This window comes from Thunnus thynnus, chromosome 8, assembly GCF_963924715.1.
Source record: "Thunnus thynnus chromosome 8, fThuThy2.1, whole genome shotgun sequence".
In the NCBI taxonomy this organism is placed as follows: Eukaryota; Metazoa; Chordata; class Actinopteri; order Scombriformes; family Scombridae; genus Thunnus; species Thunnus thynnus.
Genome location: NC_089524.1, coordinates 6,049,157 through 6,076,386, shown reverse-complemented (window position 1 = coordinate 6,076,386; position 27,230 = coordinate 6,049,157). Strand labels below are relative to the sequence as shown.

The following is a 27,230-nucleotide window of genomic DNA, read 5'->3' as shown; positions in this document are numbered from 1 at the left end:
GATAAACTACACTCGCCATGTTCATCATGATAAAGAGATAAGTCATGCAAATGCAAATGCGTTGCCCTTTTATGTGTTTTTTCACAGAAGCATGTTACTCTCTGACTCCTGTATCTCATAATTACGAGAAAAGATCTCATAGTTGCAAACTCTGTGTCTCATTATAACGATAAAACGTATAATTACGACATCTTTACGACAGCTTCAATAATCATGTGTAACTCTTCTCATAATTCTGAAGTCTGTAACTAATAATTATAAAAAAAAACAAGCTCACAATTAGGAAAGATACAGATCTTCTGAATTATAAGATACAGATGTCGTAATTACAAGATATTTTCTTATAATTGATATGTTAAGTCATGACTGTAAGATCTCAGTTTCTATTTTTGCTTTAAATTAGAGATTTCCCCCAATGTGCCTTGTAGTTTTGAATAGCTTTTGAAAAATCACCTTTGAAACATCAGGATGTGGCAAAACAGACCATACTTGTCATTTGGCTTCATTGTTGTTGTTCATTGTTGGTTTTGGCTCTTACATTAGTTATATATTTGTTACATCAGTAGTAAATATATAAAATATGTCCTTATTGACATTGAATAAGGACTTTGTCTATAAAAAAACACATGTAGAGTAGCTACAGTACAAATGCATTAAGAATACATTTTGCCATCTGTTAATTCTATGCTTGGATGCATACATCATGAGGCCTTATTCTGTCTCTGTTGCTGGGATACTGTGTTTCTGAGTAAGTGTGTGTTGCATTTGTACTCTGACCGCTCACAGTCCTGTTTTAGTGGGTGTAACAGTCAGTACTGACCCAGGCAGCCCTCCGGCCTCCATCACATTTGCCAGTGTGACATCGTTTGACCAGACGTCATACTGCCATTTCCTCAGGCCCAGCACACCGCACAGCACCCGTCCTGTGTGCAGGCCAACACGCATGTTCAGATCCACCTCCGTCGCCTCCACCACCGACCTGCAGGGGGAACGAAGAGTGTGAAACATTTATCTCTAACTGCTGAAACGAAACCAAGAATGTTTCACCTCCATGTCTTTCTTTGTTCGTTTGTTAGTTAGCAGGATGTCTACAAAACCTGTTTTGGGTTTTGAACAAAGTTTGGTGAACAGTTAGGCCATGGATCAAAGAGCAATATTAGTTTAAGGGTGCTGATCTGCTTCCAGGTGTGCATCCAAGAATTTGCATGGCTCTAGGGATGTCAGTGTCAGACGGGTAGTTGGTTGGTCCACCGCTTTGGTCCAGACTAAAATATCCAAACAACTATTAGATGGATTGCCATGAAAGTTTGCATTCATGATCGCCAGAGGATGAATCGTACTGACTTTGGTAATCCCTCTAGACATGTTTTAAGATATATAAAAATACTCTGATTTGAATAATAATTTGTATACATACAAAAAGAAAGTTCAATCCTTAAAAAACCTCATCTCCTCCTTCTCCCTCATTGAAAATCCAGAATCTATATGCAAATATTTTTAATTTCATAAGTCTAACTGTTGGATACAAGATGACCCCTTTTTCACTGTTAAGTCCATTCTCAGTGTTTGTGCACTGGAGGCTTCATGTTTCCACATCACATTTGTTTAAGTTGCATACTGGACCGCGATCGGCTTCCAAACTAGTTGTGATGTCACAAATCATCATCAGAAAAACAAAAACATCCTGCCTAAGCACCTTGAGTCTTCCACGTGTACATTTATACTTGTAGATGACCAGACCGTCTTCACTTCCTTGTGTTGTGGTGTGCAGGAGATAAAGTAGGACTTTCCAAAGCCTCTCCAGTGAATCACTACACAAAGCTCCTCATCAACAGCGAGAGGTCAACCAGACGAGAGAGAGAGAGAGTCATGGACAGAGCAGAGGAAGGAAATAGATACAGTTGTATGCAAAAGTTTAGGCACCCCGTGACAAATAACATATTTTGGTGACTTGTTGAAAAGATGTAAACACAACCTCTCTAGGGTATGGACTATCAACCAAAATATTTTTAGCAAACATTAATGCATAGTTACTTTTTCTGTAATAAATTGACCAAAAAATAAATAAAAACATCATTGTAGTATGTGCAAAAGTTTGGGCACTCTACATAGTCAGTACTTAGTAAGAGACCCGATGATCCCTGCAGCAGGAGACGTTACAAACCTGTTTTCCCCTCAGTCATCATGGGAAATGTGAGATCTTTCCCCAATAATATGGACAAGTTAGCGGCGCTGACCAGGCACAAGAGGGAATACTGGGAGTGTAGCATTATGCTTTTTACAGAGACATGGCTAACCCCACTAACTCCAGACACAAATAAGAGGAAGGGAGGAGGACTGGCAGTATCTGTTAATGATAGATGATGTAACTCTGGGCGCATCACTATTAAAGAACATCTCTGCAGTAAGGACACTGAGCTGTTAGCAAGCTGCAAACACAGCATCCGAATGCCCTCTTTCCCTCTTATTTCTGGTGACTTTAATCATACTTCTCCGTCCTCTACTCTGCCCACATTCACTCAATATGTTGCACGCCACACCAGACACAATAACATATTGGATTTATTTTATGCCATCACCTAGAAAGCATATATAAGTCATCACCTCTCCCTCCCCTGGGAAGATCGGATCACAACCTGGTGAACCTCCTACCTGTGTACAAACCTCTCGTACACGGGCAGCCAGCTGTCAATCGCATAGTGAAAAAATGGCTGATGAGGCTTTGAAGGACTCTTTTCATTCAACTATGTGGTTGTAGGTTTTTGTGATACTCATGGGGAGGACATTGATATTCTCACACACTGTATAACGGACTATATCAACTTCTGTGTGGAGGATGCCTTACCCACCAGGATTGTACGGTGTTTTTCCAACAGCAAACCCCAGATTACTCCTGACATAAAGGCTCTTCTCAAGGAGAAAAAAGGAAGGCCTTTAGGTCTGGAAATAAGGCTGAGCTGAAGAATGTGCAGAGAGAGATGAGGAGGAGGATCAAAACAGCTACAGGAGGAAGATGGAGGATCAGTTGCAGCTGAAAAACGTCAGCAGAGTCTGGAGGGGCCTTAAAACCATCTCTAGCTACAAGGAACCCAACTCCCAGCCTGTGGGGGACCGGAAGTTTGTGAATGATCTGAGCTTATTCCTCAATAGATTTGATCAGTCATCTGCCTTTCCCCCCTGTACAGTCCTCCCTACTGTAACCCCTGTATACTGAACCACTCCTACCCCCACCTCCAAACCTCCTCCCAAAACCTCTAGCACACAGCCCCCCCTGCTCAATCTGTCCCCAACATAAAACCAGTTGAGGAAAGAGTGCCACAGTTGTGGAAAACATCCTGCATGTTACCAGTGCCAAAGACCCCATACCCCCAAGGACCTCGACAGCTACAAGCCGGTGGCACTAACATCACACCTGGTTACCGAAGACCCTTTTTTACAGTTTACTTATTTATTATATTTTGCTTTTTTACTGTTTACTTATTATATCTTGCTTTTTTTTTACTGATGCTTCTTGTCATTGCGGTATCACCTCCACTGCTGTAACACTGCAAATTTCCCAGCTCTGGGACTAATAAAGGATTATCTTAACACCCCCTCTGGCAGATATCACAGTTTGCAAACACTTTATGTAGCCAGCTAAAAGTCTTTCAATTCTTGTATTTGGGATTTTCTCCCATTCTTTCTTGCAAAAGGCTTCTAGTTCTGCAATATTCTTGGGTTGTGCACAGCTGTTTTAAGATCTACCCACAGATTTTCAATTATGTCCAAGTCAGGGGACTGTGAAGGGCATTCCAAAACCTTCAGCTTGCATCTCTTGAGGTAGTCTATAGTGGATTTTGAGGTATTTTTAGGATCATTATCCTGTTGTAGAAGCCATTGTCTTTTCAGCTTCAGCTTTTTTACAGACGGTGTGATGTTTGCTTCTAGAATTTACTGGTATTTAGTGGAATCCATTCTTCCCTCCACCCATGTACTGTTTCCTGTGCCACTGGCTGCAACACAACCCCAAAGCATAATAGATCCACCCCCATGCTTAACAGCTGGCAAGGTGTTCTTTTCATGAAATCCTGCTCCTTTTTTGGTTGGACCAGTCACAGACCAGCCCTATAACCTGCAAACGTCTGTCCTTCGCTGACTCATTGACTGAGTGATGAAGTTACACCATTAGTTGGCCAGCCCAGTGTTGGAGGTTCCCCATTGGCTGTTGCTCTTTCAAAATGAACCAGTGTGGACAGTTTCTATTATGTCCTCAGTGGGCATTTACAGCGGAGCTATGAGCGCTGTCCCAAAATAAGTTTTACAAACACACATTTACCGACCGGAGCGATCCATTTTACCAGCCTGCACAGCGGATAGCAGCTAGTTAGCATTGCTAGCATCGTTAGCATAGCCATGCCGTGCTGTGTGTTGCTCATAGACTGCATAAAAATAAGGTGTAGCTGCACTGTCTCCAGTATAACAGCATTGTGCAGGGCAGGTGACAGGTATGTTTACAGTGTTTGTGTGTCTGAAAGACATCATGGTGCAGATATAAAATCACACAGCTGACAGACTGTTAGCCTAGCATGCTAGTCATATGTAAACATATGGATGAAACCATATGTTTACAGACATCCGCAGAAACAGATAGAAGAGCAGGGGGAGTTAACAGATAATTAGAGGAGTCATAATCAAAATGAAAATAAGTCGTCTTTCAAATCAAACATCCCAAGATATGAGTGGAAATTGTTCTTGCAACTGCATTTATAACCTTTTTTTCACTTAAAAGTTTGTGATATGCTACTTCAGTGCACTTTAACAACAAATATTATGGGACCATGACAGAAAATTGCCAATGAACATTTTATATCCAGGCATTCACATTATAGACACTACCACTGACTATACCTGTAACATACACAGTCCAGCCATATGTTATGTTTTGACCTATAGTCTTGTTTCTCCAAATGCACCTTTGCTGACTGCAGCCAAAGAGTTTTTTATTTTAACGCCATCAGTCCAAAACGCATCAGGCTTCTATAGATGTTCTGTTGCATACTTCTGACACTGGATTTTATGATGAGGACGTAGGTAAGGTTTTCTTCTACTGACTTGTTTGTGCGAGCATCTCTGCACCACCACTCCTGAGTCTGCTAAATTATCCTGCAGGTTTTTTGCATTCAAATGGCTTTTTTTTATTTGCCTTTCTGCCCAGCATATGAGCAGTTTCTCTCTGAGAGTTCTCTTGATCTTCCAGATCTCATCTTGACCTCCACAGTTCCCCCTAAACTGCCATCTCTTAATTACATTTCACACTGTGGAAACTGTAAGCTGACAACGCTTTGCTGTCTTCTTGTAGCCTTCCCCTGCATTGTGGGCATCAATAACTTTCATTTTCAGAGTCTTACACAGCTGCTTAGAGGAACCCATGGTTGCCGAGTGTTCTAAGAAGGTTCGAAGATTCAGGGTATTTGTAAAGCTTTGAAATTTGCACCAGCTGACATTTCCTAATGATAATTGTTAACATGCCTCAGGCCTAACGAACTGATTAAGGTCTGAGACCTTGTAAAAAGAGACTGAGACTTTGGAACTCTTAGGGTGCCCAAACTTTTGCACATTCCACAATGATATTTTAGTTACTGTGCATTAATATTCACTGAAAATTTTGTGTTTTATGTTCCATATCCTAGAGAGGCTGTGTTTACATATTTTCAATTAAAAAAAAATCACCAAAATATGTTATTTGTCAAGGGGAGCCCAAACTTTTGCATTCAACTGTAGAGAGGTGGAGTGTTGACAAAGTGTGTGTTTGTGTGTGTGTTTACAAGGTGGAGGATAATAAAATGTGGTCTGCCCATCAGGCTGAAGGAGGAATGTCACACACACACACACACACACACACAGAGGGATGAGTGTATACAGCAGCACCTGTCCTCTGAGATAAAGGGCTCCTACAGCAGCATCCATCCACTCCGACAGAGCAGCAGGAAAAGAACATGACAGGCGAGTGTTCACACAAGGAAATGAGGTAAAGGCTGTCTGTGTATGTGTGTGTGTGTGTCAACATGCTAGTGGGGGGAGGGGTGGGGAGTATGCATGTGAGCCACCGAGTGTCTTATTGATGACAAATTGAACATGTCTCAGTTTGAAGAATCTACATGTTGTAAAAACTAACACTGGCATGCATACTTCTCACATCGCTTAATTGTTTCCAAACAAAAAACATCAAAGTACTTGCTGCTAAATTTGATGTTGCATTAATGTTGAGCAAACCTAGATGTTTGGCTGTCAGCACTGTGACAGCGAAAGAACAGAGGAAGCTGGGAGGAGCAGCGACAAAGTGTCACATGACTAAAGAAGGCTTAATTTTGTTCAAGCTATTCCCAATCTCTCTTAAACACTGAGGATGGAAACATATTTGATGACTTTCTACTACATTGCAAATTTCTCAAAGAACTTAGGTTGTGATATGTAGCACAACCAGCTAGCAGTGCACTGTAAACAGAACTGCATTCCTGCACATGCTCAGTAGTGTCCGTCTTACACAGAACTACTCTCTGAAGACTGAAAACGTGATCATTGTTATTAGTCTTTGGAGCCGTCTCTTGTCTTCGTGGGAGAGGAACATGTCACCCAGTGCAACCAGGTGGCTCATTAATATGTTTTTAATTGTTTCGGGACAACAAAGGAGGTCTACAGCACAGATGAATAAGAAATATCAGGCTTTGGATCCACAGACAATACTTCTAAGTAGATCAGTTCATTGTTGGTTTGACTCTGCACATAAGATTTGTTGACAATATGTACAAAATACAGAAAATCGCGAGCCATATCCTTTTTAATTCCCAGATGCATGTTATAGAGAAAGTGTAGGTGTGTGTGTATGACTCACGCGATCGTGTCAATCATGTCCAGGCCCATCTCCACGCAGCAGTGGGCGTGGTCCGCCTTGGGTTGGGTCAATCCTGACACGCAGTAGTAACAGTCCCCCAGGATCTTTATTCTCCTGCAATGATTCTCCTACAGACACAGAGAGAAATACACAGATGAATATCTGAATCAACCTAGTCCACCAGATTATTAACCTCTGACAAACTAGATAAATGTGTTTCCATTGGTTACCGAGACAATAAGTGAGGCGGAGTGGCACCCTTTTCTTTTTTTTAATGTCATACAGTAGAGTTAAAGGGTCGTCATTTAAGTTTTGACCACTGTGGAGCTTACTTGGCCATTACCACACATATCAGAAATAATAATTTTACCAATTTAACCCTCACCCTCTGATTATAATATTGTGTATGCAGGTAACCATAGCAACAATACTCCTGCTCCAGTTAAGTCTGAAACAAGCATAACTACGGGTTACTGAAAAAAAATGGATAGCAGAGGAAACGCCACAATGTAAATCAATGACCTTGTGTGTTATTTTCACATAGTAGGACACCTGCTAACGTAAGATTGGTCACTTGATATGTATAAAATTAGACTTAACAGTGTGTTTATAAAGTTTATCCATGTAAAAACAAGACATAATTTGGACATGAATGCTCAACACATCATTCACTGCTGAAAAAAACTGAGATGAGATAGATGGCTCTCATATGATCTCATAATGCTGCAACTTTATTAGCATAATACTACAACTTTTTTTTTAAGATATTATGACTTTAATCTTTAAATTATGACTTTATGATGCTCATTACTGTCTAACTTTTTTCTCAAAATGTTCCCAAAAGGCACCCGGAAACTTGGATGCTTTAAAATTTTAATAAACTTTAATCGCTTCTCAAGTTCATAATCATGACAGCACCATTACTATTCTTAAACTTATTCTTATGCTGATAAAAAAAAACTTTTTGTAAAGAAGCAAAAGTTCAGAAGAGTCCCGTGAACACACTGAGATTGTAGGAACTAATTAATGACACATCTTTCTACATTCCTGAAAGTTACTCACACTTTACATGAAGAACAATTGTACTTTCGCTCCTGTCACATGTTTGATTTGACTGTACGGAAACAGCACGGAAGGTGCATCTTCATCTCTGCTCATGTAAATCAGATGTGTGTGCTCGTGCATTCATGTGTGTTTTTGTAGTTGAGGCCAACTCTAATTGCTCCGACATGCTCTTGAAGTAGAATCCCACCCACACATTCCCAGACAGATCAGCTATTTGTCACAGTGCACGTTATGCACAAACTCGGCGACGATGACACAAACGCAAATATGCGCACACCTTGACAACATATGGACACAAAAACACAAACATACCTGCAGAAACAGCAGCACAAACAGCAGATTGGTCACATGCAAACATGCTATACAGGTAGTTGGGTTTACTTGCACACACAGGGTTCCCGTTTGGCAGTACATCACACGTAGTCATCAGAAACTTGTAATGGTGGACCCTACAAAGCTTAGCCTGCAGGCACCCTCTGAGTGACAAACACACACATGCACACGCACAAACACACACACATATATATATACAGAGGATGCATGACAACTGCAGGGTAAGAGGCGGAGATGAGAAGAGAGGAGACGGGGTGCTCTGGTTTTCTGCTCACGGGAGCAGAAAGATTCTGGCGTGGGAGGATATGAGAATTCAGAACGTGGATGATTATCCCAGCACAAGGAACAGAAACAGAGTGTGTGTGTGTGTGTGTGTGTGTGTGTGTGTGTGTGTGAACATAAATGAGAGAGAGAGGGAAAGAAATTACCAACTGACAGCAAGCCATGTCTCAAAAGAATGGTATCTGTGTTTGCTTTTGGTGACAAACTTGGGATTTTTCACCATCCGATTGGGGACGTTTTGTCTAATTACGGCGCCCCCAATTAGGCTTCAGTTTTGGTTAGGTGAAGGTTAGGGTTAGGTGTGTGTTATGGGTAAGTTTAGGTTGAACCTCCAGGGAATAAATGTGTTGGGTAGCATACAGCAGTCAGACAGGCTCAGCAGCTGTGACAGAGCCGATTTGAAAGTGAATTTCTCCCTCGCTTACACGACAGGGTATAAATCTCAATTAGGATGCAGCTGCAGCTAGACACACACACTCACATGCACGCACGCACACAATATATATCCTCATCACAAGATTTCCATATAATGGCTTACTGAGCGCTGGAGCACTGATAGCAAGCCACATATCACCTTGTATCTTGCACTTTCTCTCCCTCTGTCTCTCGCCCAGCGTTAAGCCATGACTGATTGCTGAGATGCAGAATGAACTCAAGAGGGATAATCCTGCTGATCATGTGACTTTTGTATGTGTGTGTGTGTGTGTGTGTGTGTGTGCATGTGTGTGTGTGTATGTGGAAAACAAGAGTAAACTGTCTGAAGAGATCACTTAGCCATGGTAGAAGAAGAGGTCAAGCATATCACATATGCATATGAAGAGTTGAGTGTGAATGTGGTGTGAATGGCATTCTGGGTATAATTGAACAACTGGTGTAACTGGAGTGCTCTCTGTGAGCTCTTTTTGATGATTACGCAATACATGTGTAATCATTAAAAGTCATTAAATGCATTACATAATGATTCAAATTTTTAAGAGGAAGAACAATCCAAAATCTCAGGTGGAAATCTGAGGTTACCTTTAGAGATAAAAGGGCGCAAATGCACTTATAAACTAAATTTGACATAAATTACCTCAAAATTGTAAAGAAGTAAAGCAGTAAGTAAGCAAGCAAAGAAAACACTCATAAACAACAGGTCCAAAAAGAAAAAAAGTCAATTTCTGCATAGCTACTTTTACTGTATAATAGTTTTTCTGGCCATAACATACTGACGAAGACACACCTCTAACATATAATTGCCCTATAAAGTTGGTATGGTGAACATGTTAGCCTGATAAACTTCCTGTTTACCAGGTATCAATTATTTGTTTGTGTCCATCTGATGAATGTAAGTCTGATATTCACTCTTCTTTTAGCTCTAGTTTGGTCTCCACCAACTCCTGGGAGACATATCTGTCTCTTTAGCTGCTAGATGCTCCACTTTCTTGACCAGATAGTTGTTAATTTGTCTGTCTGCTGTTTGGTGCTGGGCAGGTAGTGAACAGTTGGTTTATCAGAGCTTGTTTGCTGAAAATAGCTGCCTGCTGCTGCTGGCAACACAACAATGTGGCATAAAACCAAAACAATAAGCTAAAAGAGGCGAAAAAGTTCAGTAAAGCTGCAGAGTTGGTCATAATTCTCTGGATTGGTGATGGTCAAGTTTTTAGGATGCTCTAGAGTTTTACAAAACAATATTATCTCAAGGTCCACAGAGATCTGTTTATACTATTCTTGGTGTCTGCATGTGTGAATGTGTTCTTATGTTTGCTGGGTCATATGATCTACACACACAGTCTGCACAGTCATACATTTTGGGCTCCACACTGACATCCACATGGAACGTCATGGACATGGTAGATTACAAAATTTATGTCGCACAGACCCTCGCAGGCTATGTGGACATTTAGCTAAAGTATCAGTCACTGATACTGTTGCTGATAAGGACTGAGAGATGCAGTTGAAAGCCAGAGCTGGTAAGTGGACCTTGAGTTAAACCTGCAGCGGGGAACTTTTACATATAAATGAAAGTCTGTTACATTCAAACCGTTGCCAAATGAGTTCACACAATGCAGATTAAGTCTATCAATGCCAGGTAAGGAGAGTTTTTAATCAGGTGTTGGGTCTGACATTCCCAAGCTGACCAGATCAATGCATACTACACATGCTCTATCTATAGCAGCTAACTTCCCGTTAGCTCTCTGCTAATTTGAATGGGGATGAAATCATTTAATTGTGCAGCTCTTCTAGACTTTCTAAATGTTATCAGACTGAATGGATCAAATTCTGATAGTGAAACGAGTCATTTCGTGGGGGTTGTGTGACACTCAAAACAACTTATCCACCATTTTACAGCCACAACAGTAGCGACAGAGTAGGCTACAGCGGAGTCTATGACGTCAGCACATGTTGACAGTGTTTTTGTAATTACTCTCACTGCCAGAAGGGGGAGACAAAAGTCTCGCACTCCAGCTTTAGGATTATTTTGTCAACTACTATTTCCCACAGCTGCACCGAATGGGTAACTCCTCTATCCTCTGTTTGCCATGTGTGTGCGTGTCTGTGTGTGTGTGTGTGTGTGTGGCTCATGCAGTATTAATATGATTACAGTAGCCTGGCGGCAGATAACCTATCACTCACCTAATCTTCTTTCCCAGAGAACAACGCTACACAGGCTTACTGATGTACAGTGTATGCCACCATACACTCTCTCTTTATCAAGTGCAATAGTCCCAACAGTGCTCGCACACATACACACAGAAACACTCCACCTCCTCAGCCCTTATCTCCCCTCTGTCACTCATCTCTTCCTCTCTCACCCTTCCAGTTCCTTCTCCTTCTTCATGACCTTCATTTCCTCCTCCTCCTCCTCCTCCTCCTCCTCCTCCACGTCAGTCAGCCTGTCCAGCTTTACTTTCACTGTTGGATCAATATACAGTTTGGCATAATAAATGAGCTCCAGGACTAAATAATACATCTCGTTTTCTTGGAGCCTTTTAGTGTTGCAGAGGAACAACGGGCTAAAATAGGAGCTCACCAACTGTTTTGGAGACACTCGCAGCCAGCGTGCCTCCCCCTCACTGTAGGCTCACTGTGATGGCTCAGTGACATTATTTCACCACTAACAAGAGCTATAATCATATCATATCATAACATTTATTGATGTTTCTCTGTAAGTGCCGCCATCATGTGCCCTTATCTCATTGAAACTGGAACCGAAAAAGAACCACTACAGCTGCACGGCCAATATTATTGGCTTATTTTAGCTTCTCAAAGATATATCAGTGCTTTTATATACTGATAAGTAACAAGAGATTACAGTGATGCCAAAGTTTAGGATAATTTGGAAACATTATCTAACCTAACCCTAACCCACTGGACACGACCTGCTCAGCACCAAACAGCAAACAGACACAGTTAGCTGTAGACTAGCTGCTGAACATAGTGGAGCATTTAGCAGCTTAAGAGACAGATATTATCCCTCAGGAGTTGGTAGAGAGCAAAAACAGAGCTAAAAGAGAGAAACACGACTCCAAATGAATGATAATGTTGCTCCATAACTGGAAATAAGTAACTGTTTGCTAACAAGTTCAACATATCAACTTAAAAGTTAATGATATGTCAGTGTTGTGTTCACTACTAGTTTCCACTGAAAACAAGTGGCCAAATCAGTTCATGCAGGTTTAAAGCTGCTATAATGAATATTTTAATAGCAACAATAGGTTAAATGACTTTTAAGCATTTTAGCATTTTTCAGCTGATTGTTTTGGTTATCCACTCCTCAACTTTACTGTTTTGGTTCACTCTCATCCAGTGGAAAAAGCTCTACCTGCACTACCTGCTCAGCATCGAACTGAAAACAGACACAGTTAGCGACTAGCTGGTGAACATACTGGACCATTTAGCAGCTAAAGAACACTGCTCCATTTCTGCTTTATGTGTCAATAGGCAACAGTTTGCTAACACTAACACCATGTCAACTTTGAAAAGATGATAGTCAATGTTGGGTTCACAGCTTTCACTGCTGAGTCTGAGAAGATTAAATAGATCTTGATAATGTGTAATAAAACATAAGTTAATAAGGAATAAAAGTATAAAAATATCTGAGAATATAGTATGAACAGTCTGATATATTGTGTCTATTGAGGTGAGACATGGTAATTTTATGATATTTCATACAACCTGAGTACGTGTATAAATAATGACATATCAATTATGGAAGATCCCTCTATTGTTCTTGTGGACCATTTATTAATTTTATCATTTTCATTATACAGCAGTGGACCTGAGGGTTAGCAGTGAGGAGCTACAAGGTGCGCACTCACTGTTGCAAGTTCATCAAACTTCCCAAAGAGTTCGTTGAGCAGCTTGACGAGTTCCTGAGCGGTACACTGAGATGCCAAGCTGGTGAAACCCACGATGTCTGCAAACAGGATGCTGCCGGTAGAGAGAAAAAGAGAAAGAGAGAGATTATAATCTTACATGAAGAGATCAACCTGTCGTGACAGCTGATCTTGATTCTCTAAACCGCACAGAACAGTATATTCCTCCTCTCGCTGACACAAAATACCCACAGATCACTCCGGTGCAGAGAAATTGGCTAATGGTGTCTCAAATGTGAAGCAAGCGGCAAGTATCATAATCCAATCCCTGATAAGTGAAAGGGTCTTTTAGGCCAACTACTAAATCAATTACAGAGCTAAATTGCCTGCTGCTTGCTAGCTGGTGTAGTGAGGTTGAGGAAGGTGTTGAAAGCTACTTAGCCCCTCATTCATTTGCTCAGAGGCAGGCCAGATGGCAACAAAACAAGGTGCTATGGATCTTATTGACTCCCACTCAGGAAAAAAAATTACTGCTGAAACTGAAACTGTGTGTTGAACTGGATAATATATATATTTTTTAAATCATAGTTCTGATATGATACCTGAGTTTCTGCACTGGTACTAAATCATTGCTTTTTGCACCATCTTATCATGAGTAAATACTTCATTAACATGTTTGTTCATGTTGAAAGTTGCTCCTCAGAATTTCTCATTCCAGCCTCATCTTGAACTTGTTTAATTAAAAGTGCTGTCAGTAGCATTTATAAACATGAATACATCATTGTAAAAATTATTCTGTTATCTTGGTATAATTGCGACAAATGAGATCATGGTTGAGTGAACTGGTGTCCCAGTGCTAATGCCAACAGTGTTATTATTGGTGTTACGATGACACTCGGAGCCACTATCTGTAAAGGAATAGTTCAGCATTTCCCCACTTCCTCCCTACAAGGTTTTATGGTGCTAATAACAACATCATGCTCCTTCCTTGTAGCAGATGTACCTCTCCATATTCTTTAGTAATCTTTGAAATGATGGGTTATTGATTTCAGACAGAGGATTTTTATTAAGCTAATGTCACTTCCATGAGTTGGTTGAAAACATAGTCTGTGGATGCAACCCTGACTCCCAGAAATTACATCAATACATGACTAAATTACAACAGCAAATATGTTTTGCTAGAAAGGTAACACTGGCTGGATTATGTCATCTCTCAACATAATGAGAAAATGTTCATTAATGTATTTGGCAAGTTGTAAAATGTTGATACTGGACATATGAGTGAAATGCTTAGAGACGTTTTTGCAGTACAATATCTGCTGGCAGTAACAGCAATATCAAACTGTTTATGGTTATGTTTAGGCACTGGCAGCACTTGGTTATGGTCAGAGAAAGATGGTCTTGGTTTAATACAGAAAAAAAGTCTGCAGTGACTTGAAACACAACATGTTTAAACCTAAATCTACACCTGATATCACGCAAAAAGATTGAGGCTTAAGATGAGAAACATCAATCCATGTAGAAGACATTGAAATGAAGGAGCAGCATCGGTCTTGGTATTGCAGTTTAGAGCTACTGTAGTTGCTTTTAAGTTAGTATGATGAACTCTACTTGAGGCTGGCAGCTCAAGGCTACATTAGCCACTACTAGAGAACTATTGGCAGTCAAGTTGCATTGTGGGTAATGTAGGCACCAGGTTTAATGTTGTAGGAGTGCAATGCTGTCTCAACACACACAGCCATACTAGAAATTTACCTTCATAGAACAGTCTAAAATTGTCTAAAAGTCTAAAATCATCTGATCGTTGATTCAGTGAACATTATTATGAATCTGAACATTCAACTATAGGTTTCCGTTCTTGACAGTTTGGGTCGGTACCCACAAAGTGTTGAGGTTCGATACTGAGCCCTAGTTGCATGAGGAAGGCCTCGCTCTGCATCGTGACTGAGCTGCTGTGTTCTTTTTGGCAGCACAGTATAGTTGCTCGGGAGCCTGATGTATGCAAAGCCGGGATCACGACTGCTGCTCGACAGAAGAGCTCTGTTGTGTGATTTGTCTTTGAATGGCACTGTGGTGCTGCAGGTCGTGCTTGTGTGCGGTGGGTGAGGAGGAGAAGGCGAGAGGAGGGCAGAGGGGGTGGGGGGGAGAAAGGAGGCGAGGGGGAGAGCAGAGCGGTGGCTGAGCTAAATAGGTGTGTGATCAAACGTTCTTGGGGCCACATCAAACGAGGGCCAGATCAGGGAGATGTCACGCCCCTTGCTCGGCAACATAAAGCTGATGTTTTGTTTTTTTTTCTCCCATCATGTGTTTATGTGAGCATGTGTAACAGCTCCCTGGAGACGGGAGGAAGCTCGCTCGCTGGGTGCAGCAGCATGATGTTTGGCTGGGTGCCAGCGCGGCAGTGAGGCTGGCGGTGATGTTCCAGAGCTTTGGGTGAGTGTGGGAGCCAAGCAGACAGACAGACAGACAGAGAGAGAGAGAGAGAGTGGAGAGGATTGTCTCTTGACAGGAGTGCTGTTGACATGCTACCTGGCCCTCCACTCCCACACTCAGTAGCGCTCTCCTATTCTCTTTACTGCCTCGTTGAAATGTAATCAGCTCAAAGTCAGGCCGGGCTCTCATGCTCTGTAATATTTTCTTTATTACAAGTTCAAGAGAGGTGGCTGCTGAAGGGGCTGATAAAATTCACAAGGACATGCCTGCAACTAATGATATTTTCATTATTGATTCATCTCTAATTTATTTTTTTTCATCTAATGATCTAATTGATTAGCTGTTTATTCTATTGAATGTGGGAAAAGTGCCCATTGCAACTTCTTAGGACCTAAGGGAATGTTGTCAAATTGCTTTTTTGTTATGTAACAAACAAACAATCAAAAACCAGAAGACATTCAACCAATGATTATATGCAACTGGGATGAAGCAGCAAGTTCTTTCTATTGCAAACCTGCAAATGTTTTTACTTAATAAATGACTTAAATAAGCAAGCAGACTAATTTGGGCCTGCAACTAAAGACAGATTATTTTCAGTATTGATTAATCTGAGAACTACTTTGTGATTAATTGATTAATTAATTGTTTAGTCTATAAAATGTCACAGATCCCAAGCAACACACTACATTGTCAATTTCTCAAAGAACTTCAATATAAAGTCAAAAGGTTGTGAAATGTAGAGCTACAAGCTAGCAAAGCTCTGTAAACAGAACCACGTTCCTGCACATGCTCAGTGGCGTCTGCTCTACACAGAACTACTCTCCGGAGGCTGAAAACGTGATCACTGTTATCAGTCTTTGGAGATGCCCAAACTCCTCATAATGAAGGAACATGTCACCCAGTGCAACGGTGCGGCTCACTGATGTGTTTTTAATAGTTTTCGGACAACAACAGAGGTCTACGGCACAGAGGAATAAGAAATATCAGGTTTTGGATACACACACACAATACTTGTAAGTAGATCAGTTCATTGTTGGTTTGGCTCTGCACATGAGGTTTGTTGACAATAAGAAAAATATAGAGAATTGCAGCCAAATCCTTCAACTTGAGGTGGGTTTTGCTGTTAGAGATGTTATTCAAATGCTGCCAAACCTATTACCAGCCAATAATACTGACATTGGACGATTCTGCAAAACCCCAAAATTACATTCAATTAAATTTTTTTTTTTTATGCTCATTGACAATGTTTTCAAAATTCTTTCCAGCTATGGAATGGTTTGGAAGGGTTTTGGGAAAGATCATGGTTATGTCCAATAAACTATGGTTAATGAGGTTAGGCAGCTGAAGGATAATTGTTGTGGTTTAAATAAAAACGGCAACTGCAAGTTTGTGATGGGATGCAAACTCAAACATGGAAACAATCAAATCTTGCATGGGAGTTGTACTCACCACCTCAACCACCCCTACATTGTTACTCACGACATAAATGCTGCACTACTTCCTGTATCGTCACCGAATGTTGGAATTGAACAGTAGTTATTAGGCGCAGAAACTTGCATGCAGTTGCCTCTTTTACCAACTTTTGGATGTGTGGAAACAAGCCATTCTGAACTGCCACTCAAAATTGGGGAAAAAAGTACGGGGGGAAGGGGTGAGGGTAGTTGCCAGCCAATCACTTTAGCAGTTTTTGAATAATACAAACAGCATGTGTCATTACAGCTGGAAATACATTTTGGTGAAACAGCAAAATATCACCAATGTGTTTTGTAGACATACAGAAGAAAATCTTCCCATTTGGTTGCTACAGAGCTTTCAACAAAACAATAACCTCATGCATTTAATGGTTGACAATAAAATAATACTTAATTTGAACACATTTATGAGTCTCATGCAGATTCATAAAATGCTAATCTGCCCAATAACAGTATCAAGAATGTGCAGATGTCTATAATCTACCTATAACAACAGTTTATTGATCTGCCGCAGAGGCAACACTGATCCGTTCCCTTTTCTCTTTCTAACCTTTACGTAGTTTGATTGCATCTGCGTTAATGGCTAATCTTAATCTGCTCTCCTTTTATTCTTGACCTTGACGTCACAGCAGGTGACACCTGGATCAAAACATTCCAGCCCCCTTCTGTACATCTCTGTGGTCCACAGTTGTCATGACACCCCCGTACCTGACATTGTCATGACGTTGGATGTAGATCTTGTGAAAGATCCTCTCAGGCGGCTTCAGGAAGTCCTCCTTCATCTCCATGGCAACATTCCTGGGCAGTAGGCTCATTAGCAGACGCTCCTGAGGAGGGGAGGGGTTAAAACAGAGGAGGCAGCGTTGGAACTTTAAACTGGGAAGATATTGACACAAGTGCACATCATGTATGATTGAATTCATGCAGGTTTATGCAGAAAATATATATAAAAGTTGTGCTTTTTGACTTGATGTGTCAACAATGGATTCATGGGGATTAATGGACCGATTAATCAAAAAATAATCAACACATTAATTCACAATGAAAACGATTAAGATTCAAAGTTAATTCTTGACTTTGGAAATGTGACAAAACAATCTCACAACAAGGCCCATCTGCTGAGGAAGATCTTGTGATACGATCAAAAGCTCCAGAACAGCAACAGAGTGAATCTTGAGGTAAGGTTGTTTTGTTAACCAATCAAAATAATCGTTAGATACAGCTCTTTAGACCACAGAAACTGAAGTTATTGGATTTTTGGACCACATGGAGGTTGGGCTGCAACTAATAGCCATTAAACTAAAGTGTTATCTAGAAATGTTGATGGTTTGACCTAAAAAAAATGTCACAAAATGGTGAAAAATGGATAAGATTATCTTGAATTATGGTTTTTTTTATCAAATATTTTTCTACAATATCTGCACATATTACAGTCTGGTTAATGTTAGGGAACAATCATGGTTATGTTTAATAAAAAGGTGAATATTGACTGCAAGTCTGCAACACAAACTACTTGGTTCTGAGGAGCCAAGACCCGACATGGGACCTGACGTGAGACAGATCCGACCCAGATGCTACTGTAATCGTGTTGGGTAGCATCTCATTTTACTGCCATGGGTCTTTGTATCAATATATTAAATACTCAAGTGGATCTGAATGGACTCGAGCGCACTCGGTATCAGCTCTAATCATGTGGTATCTCATAATCACAGCAGGAGAAAATATTATACTCCAATCCAGATTTATATTCCAACGTCCTGCATGAAAATCAGACGTGCAACACACACACACATCCACCACCACCATCGACTCCCACACCTTTACTTCTCACGTCACTCCATGAAAGACAAACTACTTCCTGCACTGGCACCAAACATTGGCACTAAACTGTGAAGTGCAGAATCGGCCAATATGAATGTAATTCCAAAACATGTGAGAAGCTAGAACTGGAGAATGTTTTACATTTGTGCTTGAAGAATAATTTAACTGATTAATATATTAAGCATTAATTTTCAGTTAAATAGATCCTCTCGGCACAAGCTTCAAGCAGGGCTACAACTAATAATTATTTTCATTGTCTACTAATCTGTGAATATTTTCTCGATGAATCGCATGAAAAACAATGATCACAGTATTCAAGAGCAGAAGATGATGTTATCAGATGTCTTTTTTTGTTCAAAACTCCAAAATATTCAATTTGCTATAATGTAAGGCTAGAAAAACAGTGAATTCTCACATTGGAGAACTTGGAAGAATCACATATTTGGTGTATTTGCTTGAAAAAATTACTTAAACAATGAATCAATTATCAAAATAGTTGCAGAATAACTTTATTTCAATCAACTAATCGATTAATCGAATGCAGCTCTTTCCTAAAGTATCATCTATATACAGTAGATCAGCATATTTGTGTTTGTGTGTGTCAATAGTCTCAGTTGCAGCAGCTCTAGTAGGATGTCGAATGGTTGTGAATGCACGATGAATCATCAGGTGGCTCTGCTCAATAGCTGTTGAGAGGCAGAGTTATAAAAGCAGCCGGGGCTCTCCTGGTTCTCCGTCTGACACCGTTTCACATCATACATCCATTCAGACAACTGCCTCTCACCTGCGAATAAAAAAAACTACGCTGGAGAGCAGCTTTTACAAACAGCCGTCACACTTCCTAATAGAGGCTGCTTGTGTGTGTGTGTGTGTGTGTGTGTGTGTGAAAGTGTGTCAGGTGTGGAAATCATGATAACCAATTAAGTGTGAGGGTGTGGTCATTTTAATAAAAAATAATTAATTTATCTGCTTTATTAATCTCTTCCACTTCTCTTCCCTGAACACGTTATAATCACACACTAATGATTCCCATTTCTCTAATATGTCCCAGGCTTAATTCACTGTGTGCTCTGTTTGACTACGGCTCTCTTCATGGTGCTTTATTAATGAACCGTCGGCTCACGTTCTCTCATATTAACATGTGGATTTCCAAGAAGGAGCAATTCCCTCAAAAACTTTGTGTCCTTCAAACAAACTATTTATTTGCAGAAAATGGGAAACTAAAGCTCAGTCAAGAGGAAGAGAGAGGAGTTTTTTGTCTTTAGGTTTACTGATGTCATAAGTGGACAACAATATCATACACAGCCAATTTCACATGTAAAACGTGTTTATGAAATCCAAAACGAAGCAGAAAAGCACAAGATATCCATGCAAATGAAAAAAATGGAGATAAAATGGAGATGACAAGACAAGTACAATTATCATGACACAGTTACTTAAAATGTGATGACACATGGTTACAGATCATCTTTAAAACTGAAATACATACAGTACTGGTGAGAAGGAAATTCACTAGATGGCTACAAGTCAATTTCTGATCATCAGTGATGGAAATGTCAGAAAAAGGACATGGAAAATGGAAATATACTTCAAAGCTTTGGGAAGTAGTTTGGTGCTTGTGTGACCAAACTGATTATTACATCAACAGATGACCATGTGGCTATAAATTTGCTTTGCCACATATGAAATAATGTTAAAAGTAGAGTCACATGAACATATTGCATGTTGCCTTGCTGTCTACTGTCACCTGTCGCTATCTCGCTACCGCCAGTCTGCCTTCATGTACCTGCATGCATGTCTTATTGTGGTTTTGCTTTTATTGTGTCAGACTAATTTATGTATTTTACATACTGTGCATGCTTTTTGTATCTGTGCTTCTGCTTTGCATGTTCTAGTTAGTGTCTAACAATGCGGCTCAATGTGGTCTTATTCAACCTACTTTTCTATTAACATTAATATCTTCATGTATTTATTGTCTTGCATATCTTGTATCATGAGTCTCTGTGTTGCATGTTTTAAGGATGTCCTGAATTATGTTTTTTATTAATATTATATATGTTCTTCTTTCTTCGTTTTATTAATTGTTCCACATGCTTATAAATGACCTCAGTAACTTTGTAATTTCAATCTCATTTTCATATTCTGTTTCTAGGGTGACTCTGTAACATCTGTCCAGTAAGCTTGGCTAACTCTGGCGCATTTACAGCAATGTTTATTAATGTGCACTGTCCCTGTTAAATAAACAAACAAATAAATAAATATTATATTGTCTAAGGTCAACATGGAAGAGGTTCAAATTTCGAGACTGTTCTCATCAGAAAAAACAAACTATGTATAAACATGAAAGTTCATTCTTGACCTTGGAAAGAGAAGTTTGACAAAAAATATCTGAACTCAAAATCCAATCACTAGTTTTTTGCCGGGCTTTCAACTGCATCTCACGGTCTTCATCATTGGATAAAGTTAGTTCAGCTGTCATCACGTGACTTAAGATAGGATAAAATCAAACTCTGACAAACAGCTGATTGTATGTAGTATGAGCATAAAAAACAAAGGAAAGAAGACCAGAGTTTCACACTTAACTATCCCCATGACAACTCATGAAGACCGTAAGATGCCTTTAAAATCTCCAGAAAAAGTTTGTAAGTGGACTTGGAGGGTTTTTTAAAATTTTGTCAAACAACTTATGTTTACTTTTCCTTAACAAGACTTCTTGTGTTTCATTTAAATAAGAAGCAAAGAGTGGAAGTGGTGTGTCATCGTTATAGCACTGCAGAACCTCAGGATGAAGGTTTGGTGTGCAAAATATCTGATCTTCTTTCCCTCAACTTGTCCAACTAGTTTCTGAAACTTAACCAGACTTTGAAACATATCATATGAGTCATATGAGTCATTTTTGTAATAAGCTTCATCAAAGGTCATTGACATTGGAAATAGTTTGACGAACCAATCCCAAACATCCTTATCAGATGATCTTTATCAGCAGGACTTTGCTCAGTTGTCATGGAGATGAATCTGTGGAGGTTTAGTAGCTGCTGAGAGCTCTGAAAAAAGGTACTAAGTGGACCTTAAAGTTGGGATGATTTTGTCAAATTATTTTCAAGGTCAATATCGAAGTTTGATGCTTTGCTTTTTAAGCCAATATGGACTAGAAGTCTTGAAAGTGTCATGAATGAAGTCATAACAGCTTCTGAGCTTATATGTCAACAGATCCATCTCTGTCTACCAATGAAGACCATGTGATATGGTTGACAACTTCAGAAAAGGCTTGTAAATCAACCTTGTGTTGGGATTGTTTTGTTTTGTGGACCTTTCTGTAAGACACTGACCATTTTTATACCACTTTTAGAGTAATGCCAAATTTGGAATAGTGGTTTTCGGTCATGAATAGTGTTTCTGAAAGTGTCATGTGAGTCAAGAGAAAGCTACGCATTGCTTCTGGGTTCTGAGATTGTTATTGAACCGACCAAGTCAATTTACCACACAGACATACAGCACAGAGCCTACACAATCAATACGAACTATGGATTCAGCTCAAAGCAGAACATGGACCAAACCGAGGCCTGTTTGATGGGTGAAATTCAAAAAAAAAATTCAAGATCTAAGATTTTTGTTCATGGGCACATCAGCAGCTGCCCGGTTGCACGCTGTTGGCTGGATGTTGATAGATCCCAATCAGGGGTCTGTGTGTGTTTCTCTCACCCAGATAAATTGTGACCTTTACTGGAGTAGGGAGGCCATGAAAGCAATCTGCTTGTGTAATTACCTGTCAGAAGGGAGCCTGTTACTGCTGGGGAAAACACAGCATATCATCATCTAATCTACAAAGCACAGGTGTGTGTGTGTGTGTGTGTGTGTGTGTGCACTCACAAGCGTTGTATAACAGAGGTGAGATGTATAGAAGTGCATTATATACATGGGATAATTAGTTCTCTATTTAACAACTGGTGTAGGTGGGTTTCGTGCACGAGGAGGGTGCGGCGCATAACAAAGTCTTTCTGTGTGTTAAAGTTGCCTGATTGTTCCTTAGTTAAATCGCTCCATGTAGGTGTGCGCAGAGGGGGTGGAATGTGTGGCGCCGGTGCATGTGCCACAGTAATTGTTCTTTCCTTAAATAGCTGCTGTCATAGTTACTGTGTGCCTGTGGGCAGGTTGTTAGAATACATTGGCACCTGAAACCTTTAAAAGAAACTCTCAACAGACTGTGAATATTTCATGAACATACGCGCACAAGACGAGGTGAAACGTGTGGATGCGCCGGTGTCGTCTTGCACTCCTTCTGCTGTTTTCTATCTGTGCGTTTTTGTGTGTGTGTGTGTGTGTTTTTCGTGTGTGCATATTCACGCCTCACCTGCTTCTCATTTTCATCCTCCAGCCTCAACCTCTCCTCGATGCAGTTGCGGGCTTGCAGGAAGACTTTCCTCTGGGTGCGCTCGGTGAGAATCCTCACAAACACCCCCGACAAGTTGACGCTAGTGAACAGCACCGCATTGGCCACCAGCTGCACACAAACAAGAACAGACATGCCAAACAAAGCCGGCAGGATCTATGTACCGTGTGTGCATGTGAGTCTGAAGGAACGCACGTGTCCATATGTGCATTTTATGTGCGCAGGCATACATCATGGTTAGATTAGATTTCACAATCCTTGATTAATCCATAGGATGGATTGAATAGAAGCCATTGAGGACAGCACATGGATTACAACATGAATCATAGGTGTGACTTACAGAACAAAAGCTGTACAGTGGGAAGGCTAGCAGACAAAGTGCATTATTGATTAATGATCTTAGACTGTTGATCCTGCTGGACACTTAATTTGGAGAATGAACTCTATAGCTACTCTGTCGATCCAAAAAGGTCAGAGATGAAAGGTCAAAGACACACTCTAATCCTACACAGCCAGATGGATGGTACTTTTTCTGTATGGTGAGCAGATAAACAACACCTCATAAAACAAAACAACCTCACTGCAGTTCATACTGTAACTAATAAACAACAGCAAACACTTCGAGCATTAATGCAGTGGATCCCGATCTACAGTCAGGACACCCAAAATAAAATATGAAGGGAAAGGATCAACAGGAAAAAACATATTTCTGCCGCACAAAGTTTATTTTTTAGACTTCTCGAATCTTTTCTAGTGAACTACTAGTGACCTCCAAAAATAAAATGAAGACAGAGATCACCCTTTGGTTGAACTTGATACATCCAGTGATGAGGGGTCACCAGTAGGCTTTTAAAGGATCACAAGGGGCAGCAGTGCTTTAGTGCAAAATTAATAAAGAGTGTCAAAGTGTTATGAATCTTTTCACTACCACAGGAATTTTCTGTCTTATAGCAGCATGGTTCCAAATCTGGGGGTTGCAAGATCAATGTGAGGTGTCACAAGTATTCAAAAGCAGAATAAATATATTTCTTCTACAAAAGATGACTTAACACCTCCCAGAATTTATAAATAAAACATTTTGAGAGGGAGAACGTAGTCTTTCATTGAACTGGTGACCACATAGTGACATTTGCAGCCACTGATAAGGGGTCACAAGTTGACAAAGCTTCATTTTACAGGGTCACAAGCCAAAAAGGTTGCTGTGGTGCGGAAAATTACATCCTATACACTAAAATTGTTCCCTCTTCCTACAATCTGGAGCACAAACACCACTCAAGTATCAACAGTAAGTTGTGTCTGAGGCTCTGCAGGAAGCCTGTTTCAGCACCGGCTGCTGGACAGCTCCTCGTCTGCTTCATTACTCTGGTGCGCAAAAGTTAAACTTTCTGCTCGTTTCCAATTTTACAGCTACAGTATCCTGGAGCTAAAATCGATCAGTGGTGTGTTTTAACCTTTTCTTCTCCAGAGAAAGTCGGGTGAGCGAGCATGCTGCCTCTCAGCACCACTCCACATTCATATAGTAACTTCATAGCTGGAAGCTTCCCAACACAACCACGCTGTTCTACTGGAGCAGCTGCTCAGGTGTACTTGGACTGCACTTGCAGAGCACTCAACCGGCTACTTTTTTTGATTTGATGATGGTTTGAATTAAAACTGAGCATGAGGCAGTGGAGTTGGATGAGTGACCGGGACGCAGGTGCAGCACTTACCGGTCTCCACAGCTTCTGTCTCCTTCCAGTGACCGACGTCGCTATGACAATGAAGTGGGATGCAGCCAGCATCACCCCGAACAGCACGGCCAGCAGAGTCCGCACCGGCAGCAGCACGTAAGCCACGAGGGTGACCAGCATGAGCTGCCACACGCCTTGCTCAGGGGCAGCGGCGTTCACCAGCTCCGACGTACCGAGCGCCAGTGGAAACGGGCAGCAGAGCAGCGCAAAGGTGAAGCTGAACAGCAGGGCCAGCTTCGCTATTTGCTGCAGCTGCGTCACCTGCAGGTATTTGACGTTGGTGACGATAAACAGCGACAGGAACACCACGCAGTGAACCGGGTAGGAGCCCTTGGACAAGGTGAGACGCGGGTTGGACAGCAGCTCCACCAGGGACAGCGACGACGCGGCCACGATGAGCACCGCCAGCGCTTTGAGGGTGGCGGTCTGCTCCAGCTTCAGGTTGTAGTTCTGGAAGAGAGCCTCCAGTTCGTGGCTGTTGAACTCGTCCTCACAGGCGATGGCGCCCAGGGGTGCACCGGCTGGGCAGTGACCCTTCCTCCGCCGGGTCTTGACTCTTTCGAATGGCATCTCCTCCATGTTCCGGCCATTCATGAAGCGGGGATGGCGCACGACCCCTCAACTTTCCGGTACCTCTCCTCTCCGCTCGGGGATCGAACCGGCACCCTCTCCCAGTTCATGCGTCCCTGGATATCCGAGGATCGGGCTCGGTGTCAGAGGGGAGAGGGTGGCAGTGGAGACAGCAGAGCACCGCGCGCGCCCTACAGGTTGACGATTGTTGGTGTGTCGTCAGAAAAGTAGCCCGACCAATGTGCAGCACGCATCTCTCTCTCTCTCTCTCTCTGTCTCTCTCTCTCTCTCTCCCTCCTCTCAGGAGGAGTTGGACCTCCTGCTGCGCCTCAGACAGGGTTGCCGGTGATCCTGCGCTCCAACAGGACTCATAGGAAGGATCACGCTTGCGTATGATGATAATCAAAACATCTCACCACGAGGCTCAGAGAACAGCCCTCATCACAAAAAAATAATTTGTTTTTATTTTTCCCTGGGTGACTTTCTCTCTTTCTTTCGCCTCCGAGACGCACAGCTCTTTCTCTCTCTCTCTGTCCAACACATAAACAGTAAACATCATGTCCCACTGTCCTTCCCGGTTTTAATTTGCTTCAGCGGTTTGGTGAAGACAGCAGCAAAAAACAGCGCTGGTGATTTCCCTTCACAGTGTCTGCAGTCAGAGCTGATGTAGTTCCCGGCTAAAAATAGACCAGCTGCACCGGTGGATGCTCCAATATAGCAACAATTTGGTCTTTCCCGCATCTCTTCCCCTCATATATTTTATTGCAGAGTCAAGTGTTCATTTCACACAGAGATTTAACAGGAAACAAAAAAAACGTTAGAGAGATAATGGTCGTGCAGGGAGGCTAAAAATAGTCCTCTCTTCCCGAATTAACAGTGAAAATATAAGAACTGTGACGTGCATCATGAAAAATACGATGCACCATTGTTATGGATGAGGGCATGTTTTGTGCATATTTGCATATTAATGCATTTGTGCATATTTTGTGTATTTCAGTGCGTTGACTGCAGGTTATTTAATGTGAGTTCAAGTTTTCTTTGCAGAGCAAATACAAGATAAGGGCCCGTATCAATGAAAATATAATTAACAATATTATCAAAGAAGGACATATAAATATGCAATATGGAAAGATAAACAGTAGAAGCCATTTAGCAGGAATATAACTGAGAAGAAGAAAAAGTCATTTAAAATGTGGGATGTAAGAAAAAAAAAGGGAGAAATGTGAGATTGTTGTGTAAATTATGTAAAAGGATTTTACAGCAGAGCTCTTCAAGAGATGTTTTGGTATATCACATTAAGAGGTCTAGTTGTATATAATGGGAAATATTTTATGTGCATTAAATGTGCAGAAAAGTGTGTGACAGGTTAATGTGCATCATTCATTTTTCTCAATGTCACCATCACAATTACAACATATTTATGATACAGATGGATTAAAGGCTATAATAATAATAAGTCATTTATAGCACAAAAAACAGACATTTACAAAGTGACAGACAAGAATACAGTATATACAGGAATATGTCTACGGATTCATATGCATGGTGGATTAAGGTTGCTTAACCTCCTGTTCCTCCCCCACTGTGTACAGTATTCATATGCATGGATGTGACAGAGCCCCAGTTTTGCTGTGTGATCATTTTGTTAAACACAAATTAAATTATGAATATTTATCATATAAGCACAGTATCAGAATGAAAAAAATAACGATTAAGTGTCCTGCCATCGCACGGCAAATCTCTCATGAGATTATAAAACCTTTACCAACACATCAATATTTACAGTATGACAGAGATGAGCTGAACACAAATCAGGTGATTTAATAATTTAAAAAAAACAATAGTAATCATCCAGCTGTTACCAATACAAGGTCTTCTTCCTGAACTCCAAATATGTTACCAATTTGAAGATTTTTCAAACTGTTTCTGTAAATGAATGTCATGTATATCCAGCACATGTATCTT

The 27,230-nt window shown here is 40.9% G+C and overlaps 1 protein-coding gene across 2 annotated transcripts in view; it reads right to left on the bottom strand.

The window, feature by feature from the left end:
- Positions 1 to 26,718, bottom strand: part of LOC137187382 (adenylate cyclase type 1-like) — a 59,225-nt gene extending 32,507 nt beyond the window's left edge. The window contains exons 1-6 of one of the 2 annotated variants that reach the window (XM_067596233.1): positions 24,675 to 26,718; positions 22,927 to 23,076; positions 17,463 to 17,581; positions 12,853 to 12,964; positions 6,872 to 6,999; positions 821 to 979 (exon numbers count right to left, since the gene is read on the bottom strand). In XM_067596233.1, the coding sequence (XP_067452334.1) occupies positions 821 to 979; positions 6,872 to 6,999; positions 12,853 to 12,964; positions 17,463 to 17,581; positions 22,927 to 23,076; positions 24,675 to 25,289 (1,283 nt within the window). In that variant the 5' untranslated portion in view covers positions 25,290 to 26,718. The remainder of the gene's footprint in view (positions 1 to 820; positions 980 to 6,871; positions 7,000 to 12,852; positions 12,965 to 17,462; positions 17,582 to 22,926; positions 23,077 to 24,674) is intronic. The other variant, XM_067596232.1, reaches the window with a different exon arrangement.
- Positions 26,719 to 27,230: the final 512 nt, after the last annotated feature.